The sequence below is a fragment of the Mesoplodon bidens genome (assembly GCF_964165515.1).
Source record: "Mesoplodon bidens genome assembly, chromosome: 16".
In the NCBI taxonomy this organism is placed as follows: Eukaryota; Metazoa; Chordata; class Mammalia; order Artiodactyla; family Ziphiidae; genus Mesoplodon; species Mesoplodon bidens.
Window position 1 is genome coordinate 77,260,314 of NC_138173.1, and position 14,658 is coordinate 77,274,971.

Genomic DNA, 14,658 nt, shown 5'->3' on the forward strand with positions numbered 1-14,658 from the left:
CCCAGAACCAGAATATTTAACTAAATTTCCACGGCAAGGTTGGTGGGGACTGGGTGGGGGGGCTCTGTTTGAAAGGTGTGGTCTGAACTCCTCACTCCACGGGGCCCAGGTCCACGGGCCACGGTGGCACGTCCGCCCTGGTCTCCCCCACGCGCCACCTCCCCAGTGCAGCCGTTGATGAATGCAAACCACAGGTGAGGGAGAGCGTACTAACCGGCCTCCGTGCACTTGGACTGACAGCTAAATCAAAATTTACAATTACCCTCCCCCCCGGAACTCCCTGGAGGTCCAGTGGTTAGGACTTTCACTGCCAGGGCCCGGGTTCAATCCCTGGTCAGGGAACTAGGGTCCCACAAGCCGCAGGGCACGGCAAAAACAAACAAACAAAAACACAAAAAACCACTAGGTTAAACATAAAAACGCCCGTGGCTCCCCGTGGCGCCAGAACAAAGCCCACGCCCCACCCCATGGGTCTCTTGAGCAGCTCAAACCACGCTGGCCCTCCTGGCCGCCACACGCAGTGGACCAGCTCCTCCCTGGCCCGCAAGACTCCCTTCCTGCTCTCATACTACCTCTCCACGCCCATGATGTCCATCTCTGCCACCAGACTGTCGGCCCTCATGGGCAGGACGATGGCGTGACCGACTCCCTCTGCTTCTGCCAGAGGAGCCAGAGGTCAGCTGTGGGGTTGAGGGCTGCTCAATCCTGGCAGACACAGAGGGCACAGGACGATCAAGCTACCTTGCAGCTTGGAAACTGGGAGCCATAATGAGTGGTCCCTGCGCCGGCCGGAAACGCTGGACAGCGAAGCAGGCAGTGCCAGAGCGGAGAGGGGTGGAGGGGGTCACACCTTTATTGATAATCTCACCAAATCCGCGTCCTGCGCACCCCCGTCTCCCCCGCACCGCCTGGCCTCACTGGCCTTCCTCCGGGTAGGTTCAGGATCTCCCTAAGGCGCCTTCGCCTGCAGCGTCACATTCACGGTCTCCTTCGACTGGGAGACGGGAAGAGCCCGACCCGGGGACGGACTTCCCAGAGATGGTGCTCTTCTGTGAGGCGACACGCAATGAGGACCGCGAAGGGGCCCAGGAATCCAGGCGTGGCGGGGCCAGGGACGGGACTCGGGAGCCTGGGCGCGACAGGGTCAAGGACGGGACCCTGGAGCTCGCGTGCGACGGATTCTGGCATGGGACCCGTGATCCCGCCTTCAAAGGGGCCAGCGACAGGACCCTGGAGCCAACGCGCGACGGGGCCAGTGACGGGACCCAGGGAACCGCGAGCTTCGACAGCAACGGTGGGGCCCCAGAGGCCGCGCGCCACAAGACCTGAGACGGGGCCCCAGAGGCCGCGCGCCACAAGACCTGAGACGGGTTCCAGGAGGCCGAGACTGATGGGACCCGGGAGGTCGCGCGCGACTGGATCGTGGTGGAGGCGAAGGACTCGGGGTGCGAGGCGGCCAGCGGCGATTGCCAAAGCGGCGGGCCCTCGGGGCCCCGGCGTAGCCAGCTGTGCACGCGCGCCAGGGCCCGCATGTCCTCGTGCTCACGTCGCAGCTGCTCACGCTGCTCCAGCAACTGGCGCCGCGCGTCGTGCAGCACCTGGGCCCGGCGTTGCAGCCGCAGCAGCTCCTGCCGCAGGCGCCCATTGTCCTCTCTGATGGCCTGTGTGTGCGCGATGAGCGCGCACGCCGCCTCCCGCTCCGCGCGCCGCGCCAGGGACTGCACGCGCTGGCGCGCCTCGCGCTCGAAGGCTGCTTTGCCCTCCAGGAAACGCCGCTTCACGCGGTGGAGCAGCTGCATGTGCTCCACGCGCATATGCAGCAGCTCGCGCTCCAGCGCCCGGATCCGGGCCAGCTGCTCCAGCTGCAGCTCCTGCGGCGGGGCCGCGGGTCAGCGCCGGTCCGCGGCGTGCACCCACCTCGCCCTGCCCGCGCCCGGCCCTCCCGCGGGGGCGCGCACTGGCCTTGTAGGGCTGCAGCTCCTGCACCTGTCGCGCCATCTGCGCCGCGCGCGCCTCCATCTCCAGCAGCTGCGCGCACACGCCCTCCTCACGCCCGCGGTAGAGCGACGCCAGCTCAGCGCGCGGCCGGTGGATCTGCGTCAGGTCCACGCGGTTCTGCTCCTCCAGCCGGACGACGGCGTTGGCGCAGCGCTGCGCGCGCCTGCTCACGTAGCTGGCGTAGAGCCGGCTCTCCTCGCGCAGGCGCTGCGCCTCGCAGTCCAGGAAGGCGTTCTCCTGCAGCACCTGGTCGACGCGCTCCTCGCAGGCGTCCAGCTGCTCCGAGAGCAGTTTGTATTCTCGCTGCAAGTACTGAGCGCTCTCCGACAGCGGCGGCTCGGTGCCCTCTCCCGCCGCGCCAGACCGGCCCCCCGCGCTCGGCCCGCGCTTCCTCTTGGGCACCATGGCTCGAGGCCTCCAGCCCGCTCCTCCAGCTCAGCCCTTCCCCTCGACCAGCCCGAAGATTCTGGCGGGGTTCGCGCGTCTCAGGGTCACGAGGTTGGGAGAGGCAGAATCAGGAGTTTGGAGTCAATCAAGGGTCAGGGCATCGTCGCTAACCTTTACTAGGGGGCTCCTTCAGGACCTTGGCCGTCCGTCGGGGTTTGTCCACCTTTAGCTGTGTTGGCGGTCAGCCGAACGGTCTCCCTGGAAACAGAACTTAGCCGCCCTCCCCAGCTCGCGCCCCGTTGCTTGCGCAACGGCCCGACTCCCCTTCCTCCGTTCCCCGCAACTCCCTCACTCGAAGTCTGTGCGTGACGGCCTGTGTGCGCGTCTGGCAGAGGTCGGACCCCAGACGGGCAGCACTTCGGATTTCCCCGGAGGACGATGCTGGGCTGGCTTCCGAATCTAACACACCCAGCAGCCGGAGTTGCCCCCACTCTCCACGTGCCAGACTTGGGCCCTTTGAAGCCTCTCCACCGGTGGGCTTTTCCCCCAGGTGTCCCCATATGGGGAGAGGCTTCGCCAAGTTCCTGGCCTCCTCCACCACACGCACACACGCGCGCACACACACACACACACACACACACACGTGTGAAATCCCCGTATGTCTTGTCGGGACAGAGCGCTTCCCCACAGCTTTTCGTCGCTCCGGGAACCCTAGTTTTCCTCGAAGCAGTTTGTGATTCCTTTTTCTCCTTTTGGAGCCCTCGTGGGAGTTAGGGTTACTGGGAAGGTCGAGCTCATTCGGATGCCACCCCCTAGTCCAGCGGGTTTCCCTCTGGGATTTCCTCTCTGAGGCTTCTAAGCCCGCCCGTGAGGCACCTGTTCAGTTCACCCCAGCGACCTGGGCTTGATCGGCTTCGCTTCCCAGCCGGCCAGTATGGCTGGTCCAGCCTCCCATCCTGTCTGATGCCTTTGACAAGTAACTTAAATCTATACCTATTTCGGTCCTGTCATCATATAGTTGGGTTTCTCTCCAGGTCTGTCAACATTTGCTGCAAGATGGACAGATTCAAGAATTGCTGACTTGTAACTTTGTGAGAAGCGCGGTTTAGGAAACCACGTGTGTAGGAAGGCGCAGTGCTGAAAACGGTCTTAGGAGGTCTGGCTGGACTTGGTCTAGTTAGCGACACCTGCACCAAAGATGTGGCGGAGCCTCTTAAAATTAGGAACACATTTGAGGCATTTTCCTCCTTATAAAAATGTATTTTGTAAATAAAAATAAAATGACATAAACTTCAAGACAATGCAGAATTTCCGTTTGTTTTCACATTAAACATTTTTAAAGAAACGCTGAATCATAAACTCCTAAAACAGCATCTGAGTGTTGGCCTTAAATGATGTGGGCTTCTTACAGAAAACTGGGCAAAGCCCAAGGAGAACCAGGGGAAGAATCAGCCATGATCCCGCAGTCCCATTTGGGACCGTTTGGGATCGCTCCTTCTCCTGGCCTGGCATTCCAGACGGGGTCTCTCTGCCTGCAGGGGCAGCCACCAACGCTCTCCACCTCGCCACCCTCAGGCCCCCCCGGGGCCACTGTCCCTAATTGACAGATTGCGAAACAGACAGCGAGAGGTCGGGGCCTGCTCTCAAGGCCAGGCCGGTCCTCCGCAGTCTCGGACCCTGTTCCTTCCCAGAGCACACCGCACCGGGGGCCGCCCCTGCCCCTCCCGGGCCCCTGCGCCGCACACATCTGTCGCGGGAGTGTCTAGGTCGACCTGGGTCTTTTGATTTCTGTTTCGATGCAAGGCAACCGATGGGCAGAGGTTTTTAAATTTTAAGTCGTCCGGGCGTGCCGATTCCCCGGCGAGGTGTCCTCGCGTTAAAGCTCATAAACGCCTCCTCCCAGAAGAGGTGTGGCGAGCGTTTCGTTCTCCTCTGTCTCCGGATTCCTCGGCCCGGGTTCTTCCCGGCGCTGCGATTCCCGATTACGCAATGCGGGTGGAATCGAAGGTGGAGTCCTGAGGGAAGCCGCGTCCCCCGCCGCGTCCCCCGCCCCGCCCCCAGCCCCGGTCCTGGCTTTCTCTCACTGTGTTGGGAAAGCAGTGCCTGGTGTCCACCAGGTCCCACCGCCGCCCACGGGAGACGGAACTCACCTCCAAGGGCCCAGATTCAAAGCCAAGTGTTACTCTTGATACTTCTCCCCACCCTTGGGGTCCTTCCCCCCTCCCTTCGTGAATGGCGTGGGGGTCTTTGTTCCTCCCGGGGCCGAGGCTACAGTACCCTCAGACTCGGGCCGGGAGGCGTCTGGAGGGTCACTCATCTCTTGGCAGGGACACCGAGCTGGAAAGACACCGGGAGGGAGAGGGCCAGCAGTCTGCTCAGCCTCTGGCAAGGCTGCCCCCCTCCCGTCCCCCTTCTCCTCCCAGCGCGGCCCCTTCCCCGCCGCGGGCTCTGCTAGGGGCCTGCGAGGACCTGGAAGGCTGCCGCAGAGTGTCCCACCGGCTTGTACCTGGGATGCTGCTCTGACCACTCAGCCCCTGCCCCCAACCCTGGACAGGCCGCCGGAGGGCACACCTTCCTGCCCTCGCTTGCTGTTCCTTCTGCCTCGGAGCCCTCCCTAGTGAGCTCCAGAGACTTGGGGTTTGCGCCCCTTCCCAGGAGTCCCAGCGGGGTTGGGCTGTGTGTCTGACCCCGGGGGGGCGGGGGGGTGAGCACTTCCAGCGGCCTCTGCTCTCATTTCACAGGCGGAGAAACAGGCACAGAGTGAGTTGCCCAAGGACTCCTGAAAGCTCTGGGTCTGTGACTTGGACCTTGGTGGGCTCTTCCCACTGTGTGCACTGCCTCTCTGGCGGAGTCCTCTCCTGTCCCTGCCCTGTGCCCTGGGGCAAAGGAAGGAGCCAGCTGCTTTTATTGAATCCCACTCCACCGCAGCCTGAGGCCACATGGCCAATGCCTATGACCCTTCCACCTGCCAAGGCCAAGCGGACCTGTGGAGGTGGGGGTGAGTTCAGGTGATGCCAGAGACCCTGTCCTTGGAGCTCAGCCCCCGTGGAAGCCTGAGACCCACAGAGGCGGCCAGATGCTGAACAGAGGTCAGACAAAGGGACACTGGGGGCCTGGCAGTAGGGCTGCCTCAGCCCCACCCCGGTACATTGTCCCTTGATCAGAAGCACAGCGCTGATGGCGATCACCATGGCAAAGGAGAGGATGGGCAGGAATGTGAGTGAGGGCCAGGACAGCCTGTCTATCCAGTGCGTCCTCTGGCTGAGGTCAAGCCCTGGAGAGCCCAGACCCGGCTGTTCTCTGTGCCCTGGGCAGGACCCAAGTCTGTACCCTCCCCTATATCCCAGCTTGTGTGCTGCCTGCAGACCTGCCCCACCCCCTCCCCTCATCCTAACCTAAGCTGGCCCTGGGCCGGGCATTCAGCGAGGACCCTTCCTCACGTGGCGGCCCCTCCACAGCCAAGTACCTTGGAATCCGTGCCAGACCCACACCAGGCTCACGGTCAGCCCCAGGTGGAAGGGCCAGATCCAGGCCACGATGTGTGTCAGTTCCCACAGCCGTGGCTGCCCCTGGAGGAAGTGCCCTCTCCAGACGCGGTGCAGTGAGGGACACGGTGGCACTGCCACCCGAGTCCCGTGAGCCAAGGCAGGTGGGAGCCGGCGGGAGCCCCGGGGTGCGTGTGTGCAGAGCACGTGAGGGTCGGCCGGGGCTCTGTGGCGATGCTGCTGCAGTGAGCCGGACCCTGGCCGCGTCAGGGTCAGTGGGGTCGCAGCTTCGGGGAGAGGTTTCGTTGGAGCCCAGGGCCTGTGGGCTTGGCTCCCTGGTCCTCCCTGAGTGGCCAGGCCGGGGCAGCTGGGCCGCGGGGCGTGGTCCAGGTTGGTCTGCATGCCCCCCTCCCAGGCGTGCTCACCTACCTCTGTTTGTGAGGAAGAGGATGACAAACAGAAGGATGCCCAGAGTCCAGAGCCCTGCGCAGGCCCCGATGGCGATGCCAGCGCCCGCCTCCACGGGCTGGCCCAGAGATGCCCCTGAGAGACAGCCACGAGGGGGTACCCAGCTGGGGGGCGCGCCTCCTGGGGGCCCCCCGTTTCCAAATCTGGGCACATGATCTAGAGACAACCACAGCTACAACCCTCAGGTGCTCTCCTGGGAGGGGCCCAGGCAGGTGCCTGGAGTGACCTGGGGTACCTGGGTCCATAGTCCACGCTGGGAGCAGGAGAGAGGGGAGCCCAACTTCGGAGACCCAGGTGCAGGGGAGCACAGCAGGCCCACCCCACAGGGTCGGGGGCTGCACCGGAAACAGGGTGGGCGGTGGGCTACACTGTGACACACATGGGGACACAGCTGATATCTACTCAGACTTGGACACTGAGGGGAAGGAAGGGGTGGGGCCCATACATGGACCTGACACACAGGGAGGGGCAGGGCCCCTGCCCTGGACTGTGACTCACGGGCGGGGCAGGGCCCATACTCAGACGTGACACTCTGCCGTCTGGGAGGTGGGATCCCTGTGAGTTGGTCTCCAGGGTCATAAGGAGGCTGGTGATGGATGAAGCAAGTTTAGGCCAAATCGTTTCAGCCTGGGGGGTTTGACCTGCCACACGCCCGCTGCCCCTAACTGTGGGCCTCCTGGATGAGGCCATCCACACTGCACATGCTCTCCCCATGGGTCAGCTAAAAAGTAAATGCACAGCCCACTTCTTTTCCAGGCATAATAAATACCCCGAGTCAATAATGCACTCAGAACTAAGGTTCACTAAGGTGAAGGTTACAACTGCACGCAATAAAACTGTCAACTGACAACTGATGAGAAAATAAAAACTTGACAAAATTTATATCTGCAAGGACATCTGGACAAGGGAAAGTTGGACTGGGTAGAAATAATGGCCCCAAGAGAAAACACATAATAGCAGATTTAAAAATAAATGGATGAATCAAATGTCCACTGAAAATTTGATTTAATAATTAAGTAAATGTAATGAAGTTCATGCTGCAGAATTCCTTTTTTGCTGAAATTCACTGATTTGGGGATAATTCTGCTTAGGGCCACGTTCTTGGTGGCAGAACGGCAGGGTTGAGACCTCCTTTGTCTGCGGGTTCCTGGGGGACGGCAGGGAGAAGAGGGGCTGGGCAGCTGTCACACGTCCCTGCTGCTCCAGGGGCCAGAGGTCCCACTGCCCTCAGCAGCTGCGTTGCACTGCTCCGCGCCCCGCCTCACCAGGCCCCACTCTTGTCGATTGAGTTTACCAAGGCTCCCACCTGCCGTTCCGGCTGCCGCAGCTGGGGGACGGCCAGCAGTGCCTTCCGAGTCAAGCGTGCCGCCCTTCCTGGCCTCTCGGCCCCGCTCCTCACCTCGGACCCTCCGTGGTGAGTCCAGCTGTCATCCCTTCAGCCTGTCCAAGTGGTTATCAGTCCTTCGTCCATTTCCTTCGATGGGCCTTCTGTTCTCCTCTCCGTCCTTGTGGGCATAGAGTTTTTCAGTTTATCTTTATGTTTTGTGTGTGTGTGTGTGTGTGTGTGTGTGTGTGGTACGTGGGCCTCTCACTGTTGTGGCCTCTCCTGTTGCTCCGGACGCGCAGGCTCAGAGGCCACGGCTCACGGGCCCAGCCGCTCCGCGGCATGTGGGATCTTCCCGGACCAGGGCACGAACCCGTGTCCCCTGCATCGGCAGGCGGACCCTCAACCACGGCGCCACCAGGGAAGCCCTCTATGTTTATTACTGATTATATCTGGGGAATACTCCCACTCGTTCAATGGACGTGCCATCTCGTCTAAGTTACCAAAGGTATTGGCGGGAGGCTGTTGGCAATAAACCCTTGTTCTCAATGTTTGAAGGATTTGGTAGGAAAGTAGTCTTTCATTCCTGACTCGCGTAATTCCTCTGTTAGTTTTCTGATTTTATGTTTATCTTTTATGTTCTGTCTCAGTCTTCTTGATGACAAGATGTCAATAATATGAAAACATTTTTCACAGAACATTTAATTACATCCTCTTCCCATCAATGCACGAGTCATTTAATGATGATCATATCAGCCATTTCCATTGGCAGGAGGCTTTCCACTAAAGGCTCCAGTGGTTTCCACGGTACCATGTTTCTCACCAGATTTAGTTCATTTCCAGCCTGAAGAATCACCTCTTCTGTTTGGCCACCCTTCTAATTTTTTAACACTGGTTCCACTTTAACTGTACCCAGCTTCTCATTTGTAATCTGCTCTGTATGCTTTCTATACACTACATTTTTAGGGATTGGTTCAAGAACTCTAGATTCACATTTTTTCCCCTTTGAGTACATTAATGATGTCATTGCTTTTCCTTCTGGTTTGATTTTTTTTTTTCTGATAAAAACTCTGCAGTTATGCTTATTTTTGTTCCTCTGCATGTAAATTTCTTTGGTTACTTTTAGTATTTTTTCTTTATCACTGTTTTTCAGCAATTTAGTTATGAGTTCCTTTGTGTTTTTCCTACCTGGGTTTCATTTAAATTCCTGGATCTGTGAATATATAAGTTTTTCTTTAAATTTGCAAATATTTCAGCCATTACTTTCTCAAACATACTTTCTGCAACCCCCTTTTGTTGACACTGTCCCACAGGTCAGTGAGGTTTTTTTTTTCCTGTGGGTTTCAATTTGGATAGTTTATATTGCTGTGTATTTGAGTTCACTGATCATTTTTTCTGCTGTGTCCATCCAATGAGTTTTTCATTTCAGATATTTTATTTTTCAGCTCTAAAAATTCCATTTGGTTCTTTTTAATAATTTTCCTTTCTTATTTCACTATATTCGTGCTTTCTTTATATCCATGAGCATATTTATAGTAGCTGTTTTTAAAGTCATTGCCAATTCCATCATCTCTGTCATTTATGGGGCTGGTTCTATCAGCTTATTTTTCTCCTGGATACGGCTCCCATTTTCCTGCTTCCTCCCAAGCCTTGTAACTTCTTTCTTTTTTTTTAGGTGAAATCACATAACATAAAATTAACCATATTGAAGTATACACATTAGTGGTATTTGTATAACCATCACTTCTATGTAGTTACAAAACATTTTCATCACCCCAAAAAGGAACCCTGTACCCATTAAGCAGTCACTACCCATCTCCCCTCCCCTCAACCCCTGGGAACCACCAACCTGCTTTCTCCGTCTATGGAGGTACTTTTTCTGAATACTTCATTTAAGTGGACTCATATAATATGTGACTTCTTGTATCTGACTTATTTCAATTAGCATAATGTTTCCAAGGCTCATCCACATTGGAGCACATATCAGTACTTCATTCTTTTTTAAGGCTGAATTATATTCTATTGTCTGTATAGATAATATTTTCTTTATCCATTCATCAGTTGATGGACATTTGTGTTGTTTTCACCTTTTGGCTTTTGTGAATAGGCTGTTGTGAACACTTGTGTACAAGTATTTGTTTGAATATCTGTTTTCAGTTATTTTGGATATATACCCAGAAGTGGAATTGCTGGATCGTATGGTAATTCTATCTTTAACTTTTCGAGGAATTGCTAAACAGTTTTCCACAGCAGCTGCACCATTTTACATCCCACCAGCACTGTATGAGAGTTCTGAGTTCTCTCCATCCTTGCCAAGACTGTTTTTTTAAAGTCATCCTAGTGACTGAGTGTGACCTCATATGTCTTGGTTGCATTTCCCAGATTGCTAATGACGTTGAGCATCCTTTCCTGGGGTGTTGACCATTTGTATATCTTCTTTGGAGATATGTCTATTCAAATCCTTTGTCCATAATTTTATTTATTTTTTTGTTGTAAATGTTTTATTTGCTTAACAATATATCTTCAGTAACTTTTTCAGGGCAGTACATATAGATATAATATTATAAAACACATTACTAGCTATGTGGGATTCTATATATAATAATAGCTGTATAGCATAATTGAAGTATGATTCATGTAACCAGTCTGATACTGATGAACACTTACATTGTCACCAACTTTTCCCTACTAAGACAATGCTACCAAAAACTATTTTTGCCTGCTTGTGAGATTTTTGTATGACAAATTCCTTTTGAATCAAATGATACATGCATTATACATTTTTTATAGAGATTGCCAAATTGTTAGTGAGCTACAAGAGAACAAAGATAATAATACCAAGAAAACAGCACGTGAACAAAACAAGAATTTCAACGAGACAGAAATAATAAAAAAGAACCAAACAGAAATTGTGGTGCTGAAGAATACACTAGAAATGAAGAATTAAAAACCCAGTGGAGAACTTCAACAGTAGACTTAATCAATCAGAAAAATGAATTACTGAATTTCAAGCCAAGTCACTTGAGCTAGAGGAGGACAGTGGTCCATGGGGCTCATTGCAGATAACATGGAGGCAACGTCCGCAAGCCAGAAGGGTGCCCCAGAGGCAGCGTCGGGGCCACGCGTGTGGCAGGGAGGCCTGGGCTTTCGCCTTCCTCTGGTTCCTAAGAAGCTGGCCAGCAGTGAGTGCAGGAGCGGCAGAGCAGAGGTGTAGGCTTCAGCACGTCTTCCTCCCCCGCTTCAGCCTGAGCTGGGGATGTCCAGGTCACCCAGGTGGCTGGAAAGGGGGTCAGCTGCCCAAGCATGGGAATTCTCTTCACTAGGATATGGAGACTCTTCAAGCACCAGAAGCACATATTGTTGGGGTGGATAGTGCAAGGAAAGTATCATCCTTTACCGATTTCCTGTGAATGAAATTGTACATACATCTCCTTCCAATCCGCTTTCTCATTGGCTCCTTCCAAACCAAGGGCTTAAAGCTGTGACTGACATTTTTCTCATCATAAGTCCTCTCGGGACATTGTATAGCCTGTGTATAAACTAAACTCCAGACTTGATTCAAATTTCACCAGTTTTCCCACTGCTGTCCTTTTTCAGTTCCAGAATCCAATCCACGGTGCCTTTATTTATCATACCTCCTTAGTGTTCTCTGGTGTGTGACAATTTCTGTCTTCCTTTGCTTTTCATGACCTCATTTACGTAGTCTCCTCTTGATGTACTCATAGGTTGTTTCCAGCTTTTCACTATTGCAAGCAATACTGCCATGAACTTTCTTGTATATTTTGTACAATGTGCTAGTATTTCTATGTGACTAAAAGCTTTCAGGTCCTTCTAGCTCTGATTTTTTTCATATTCCTGTTTACAGATGAGGATGCTGCAGAGTTGCAAAGTTCTGTCACTTGTCCATTGTCACACAGTGAGTCCGTGCCAGAATTGGGATTAGAGGCTCCATTTCTTGACCACTAGTTGACTCAGTGCTCTATTACATATCACTGGGAAATTATTCTTGTAAAAAATTATATCCTCTAGAAAGATCATTCAGCATGCTATATAAAATCATATGACGAGGCATCTTCTTCACTATATCTATCAAAAATATTTATTGGGACCTAAGAATAGGGCACTCTATGAATGCTATAGGAGATGCTGAAAGATACAGAAAGTAGTTTTTTCCTTCAAAGAACTTGCGAATTTAGTTCTGCACATAATATTCATTAACTTAACAAATGCTTATTGGGCTTCCCTGGTGGCACAGCGGTCAAGAATCCACCTGCCAATGCAGGGGACACAGGTTCGAGCCCTGGTCGGGGAAGATCCCTCCAGCTTCGCCCACCGCCCCCTGCTGATACCTTGGTCTCCATCCCAGGGCTCCAGCCACACGGGGTCTCCTTGTGGTTCCAACGCGCCAGGCACACTCCCACTCGGGGCCTTTGCCTAGCTGTCCCGTCGATGCTCTTCTTCCAACGTCCAAGGGGTTGTGCTCCCACTTCCTTCCCTGGCTAACCCCCGCCCGTCAGCCCCCTTACCTGGCTTCCTTTTTCTGCAAGGCTCTGGTCGCCCTCTGGCGCTTGACCTCTGCGCACTGCAGCCCCCTCTCAGCCAGTCTCATAGACTCTCACCCCCTCCAGGTTTGCTCTCCCAGCCGTTTGCCGGGACCCCCGCCCTGGAACTAACCTCCCGTTTCCTGGCGGTGCCTCAGCACCTGCCCAGTTCAAGCGCTAGCACCCTCTGGGGATGGCCCGGCCCCTGCCGCCAAATACCCAAGGAGTGGAGGGGCTGTCTGCGAATGACACCCTAACCGTCGGCACCCCTTTAGCAGAGACCGGAGAAGCAAGGCGGGAGGAAAGAGCGTCCCAGGCGGTGGGCACGGCACGTGCAAAGGCCCGGATTGGTGGAGAGGTTCTGGAGGCTGCAGCAGGCTCCTTGGGCGCAGGTGGGGCAGGGGGCGGAGGGCGGAGGGCGGAGGGGGGCACCTTCTGGGCTCTGGCCTGGGCCACGCGGAATAGCAGTCGGCAAGGCGGCGAGGGTCCGGGGGCGGTGCCGAGGGGGCGGGACTGCGGGGTGGGGCTCCACGGCAGCACCGGATTGGGCGGGGCTTGGGCTGCAGACCCCGCTCTGCCCCGCCCCGGCGCAGGCGCAGGGAGGGCTCCGCCATCGGTTCCCAAGGCAACCGGTTTCAACAGTTCGAGCCCAGCTCGTGTCTGGAGGCCTTCTGGCGCCCACCAGCCGGCATGTGCGCCGCCGAGATGGACCGTCACGTTGCCCAGAGATACCTGCTCAAGCGGCGGCTCGGGAAGGGGGTGAGCTCGGGGAGGTGCCCGGGTGTCCGCCGGACCAGGCCACCTGCAGGGCGTGGGCAGGGCCAGTCGGAGGACTGTGGCCTTCCACTCTGCCAGGGACTCCTGGAGGCGGACGTGCGGCTCCCGGTGCACGAAGGAGCCCAGCTCTCGGCCACCGAGTATCGCAGCCGCCTCTATCAGGTGCTCCGGCCCGCGACCCCCATCATCCCCCGTGCACGCACCCTCGAGGCCTCCCCTGCCCCAGCGACCCCCAACCCCCTGACGCCCACCCCGCGCACCTCCGAGCGCCCCTCGCCTCTCGCAGATGATCCTGGAGCGCAGGGGTAACGGCCGCGTCCCGAGAGAGACGGGCCTGGGCGTTGTCCCCACGCCCCCGGCGCCCCCGCTCAAACCCAGAGCCGCGGCCAAGCTGCCCTCGGGCTCGCCTGCGCGGCAGCCCGGACGCCGGCCTCGAAGTAACCCCGGTCACGTCCCCGCGCACGGTGTGTGGTCTGGCGGCCGCCCGCGCGGAGCTGCTGGGGTCCCCGCCGTGTGGGACCACCAACCGTCAGCAGCGCGGGACCCCTAACTCCGGGACTTGATCTTCCGACCCCACAGATGTCCCCGGCGGAGCCAAGGACCCTCCCAGGCAGAGCTCGGCCCCCCTGCACCAGCCTCCGCCCCCAGGAGGTCTTGGGAGAGGGAAAGGGCCCCGCTGGACGACGGCAGGGCTCCCCTCGGCATCCTGCTGGGTAGGTCGTGGGAAGGGGGGCACAGGCGGACCCCTCCCGCAGATCCTTCGCGACGGAGCCAGTGATCCTGCGACACGCCTCTTCCCAGGTGAAGCCCAGCGGGAGGGGGGCGGCGCCCTCCTTGACCTCGCAGGCCGCCGCCCAGGTGGCCGTGCAGGCCTTGATCCGGAGTGACCGGAACGGAACCCGGGCCGTTCGGGCCGTGGTGGCTACGCGGCCGGCGGGCGACCGGTGAGCCCGCGCCCCTCCCGCCCTCCCCTCCCTTCCATCTTCCTTCCCCGTCCCCCGTCCGCTTCCCTCGCCTCTGGGCGCTCCCTCCACGCCTCCTACGATGGTCCTCGTCTGCTTGCTGGTTCCTCCCCGGCCTCCCCGGAGGCCCGACCGCAGGATGTTCAGCGCCTCGGCCTCGCAGGAGGCCCAGGGGGCCGCGCGGGCCGCGCTCGGGGGCTACTCCCAAGCCTACGGGCCCGTCTGCCGCTCGGCGCTGGGCTGCCTGCCCCTGCTCCCCGGACCCCGCGCCTGAGCCGCCTTATGGGTCTTCAACCGGCCGTCCCCGGCGCCCAGCCCCGCGCCCCTCCCCCAGTCCCTGGATTGCCCCTCCTCCAGGCCGCCCCCCGACCCCGCCCGAGGCCCCAGCGCTCTCCACCCACCTTTTCCCCAACCCGCCCTCTCCTGGGCACATGTGCGTTCTGGAGCTCGTCCAGGCCTCTCTGGGGGGCGTAGATGAGGCTCACACTCCAGCCTCACTCACCTTCTCCAATACAGTGCGGTGTGTCCCAGCCTGCCAAGCCAACCTGCCTCCTCGGCTTCCTGCAGCCCAGCCCTCTTCGAGGACAGAGCCCTTGAGAAGCCTCGTGGGCACCATAGGCTGTCACCCTGGGCTCCTGTCTGGTCACCTGTGTCCACAGCAGGCCTGCCTGGTGCTTGAGCACGTCAGATCCCAGCTGGGGCTGCTGCAGGCTGTC

At 57.4% G+C, this 14,658-nt stretch overlaps 2 protein-coding genes across 2 annotated transcripts; one reads left to right on the forward strand and one right to left on the reverse strand.

The window, feature by feature from the left end:
• Positions 1-938: 938 nt before the first annotated feature.
• On the reverse strand, positions 939-2,403 carry CCDC166 (coiled-coil domain containing 166; the record flags this gene model as incomplete). The annotated part of the gene is made up of 2 exons (XM_081258431.1): positions 939-1,871; positions 1,963-2,403. The coding sequence occupies 2 exons, from the start codon at positions 2,401-2,403 to the stop codon at positions 939-941; spliced, it is 1,374 nt and encodes a 457-aa protein (XP_081114557.1).
• Positions 2,404-6,367: 3,964 nt separating this feature from the next.
• MAPK15 (mitogen-activated protein kinase 15) lies at positions 6,368-14,346 on the forward strand (the record flags this gene model as incomplete). The annotated part of the gene is made up of 8 exons (XM_081258432.1): positions 6,368-6,434; positions 7,545-7,752; positions 12,797-12,962; positions 13,059-13,142; positions 13,267-13,444; positions 13,560-13,693; positions 13,782-13,895; positions 14,007-14,346. The coding sequence occupies 8 exons, from the start codon at positions 6,368-6,370 to the stop codon at positions 14,214-14,216; spliced, it is 1,161 nt and encodes a 386-aa protein (XP_081114558.1). The 3' UTR covers positions 14,217-14,346.
• Positions 14,347-14,658: the final 312 nt, after the last annotated feature.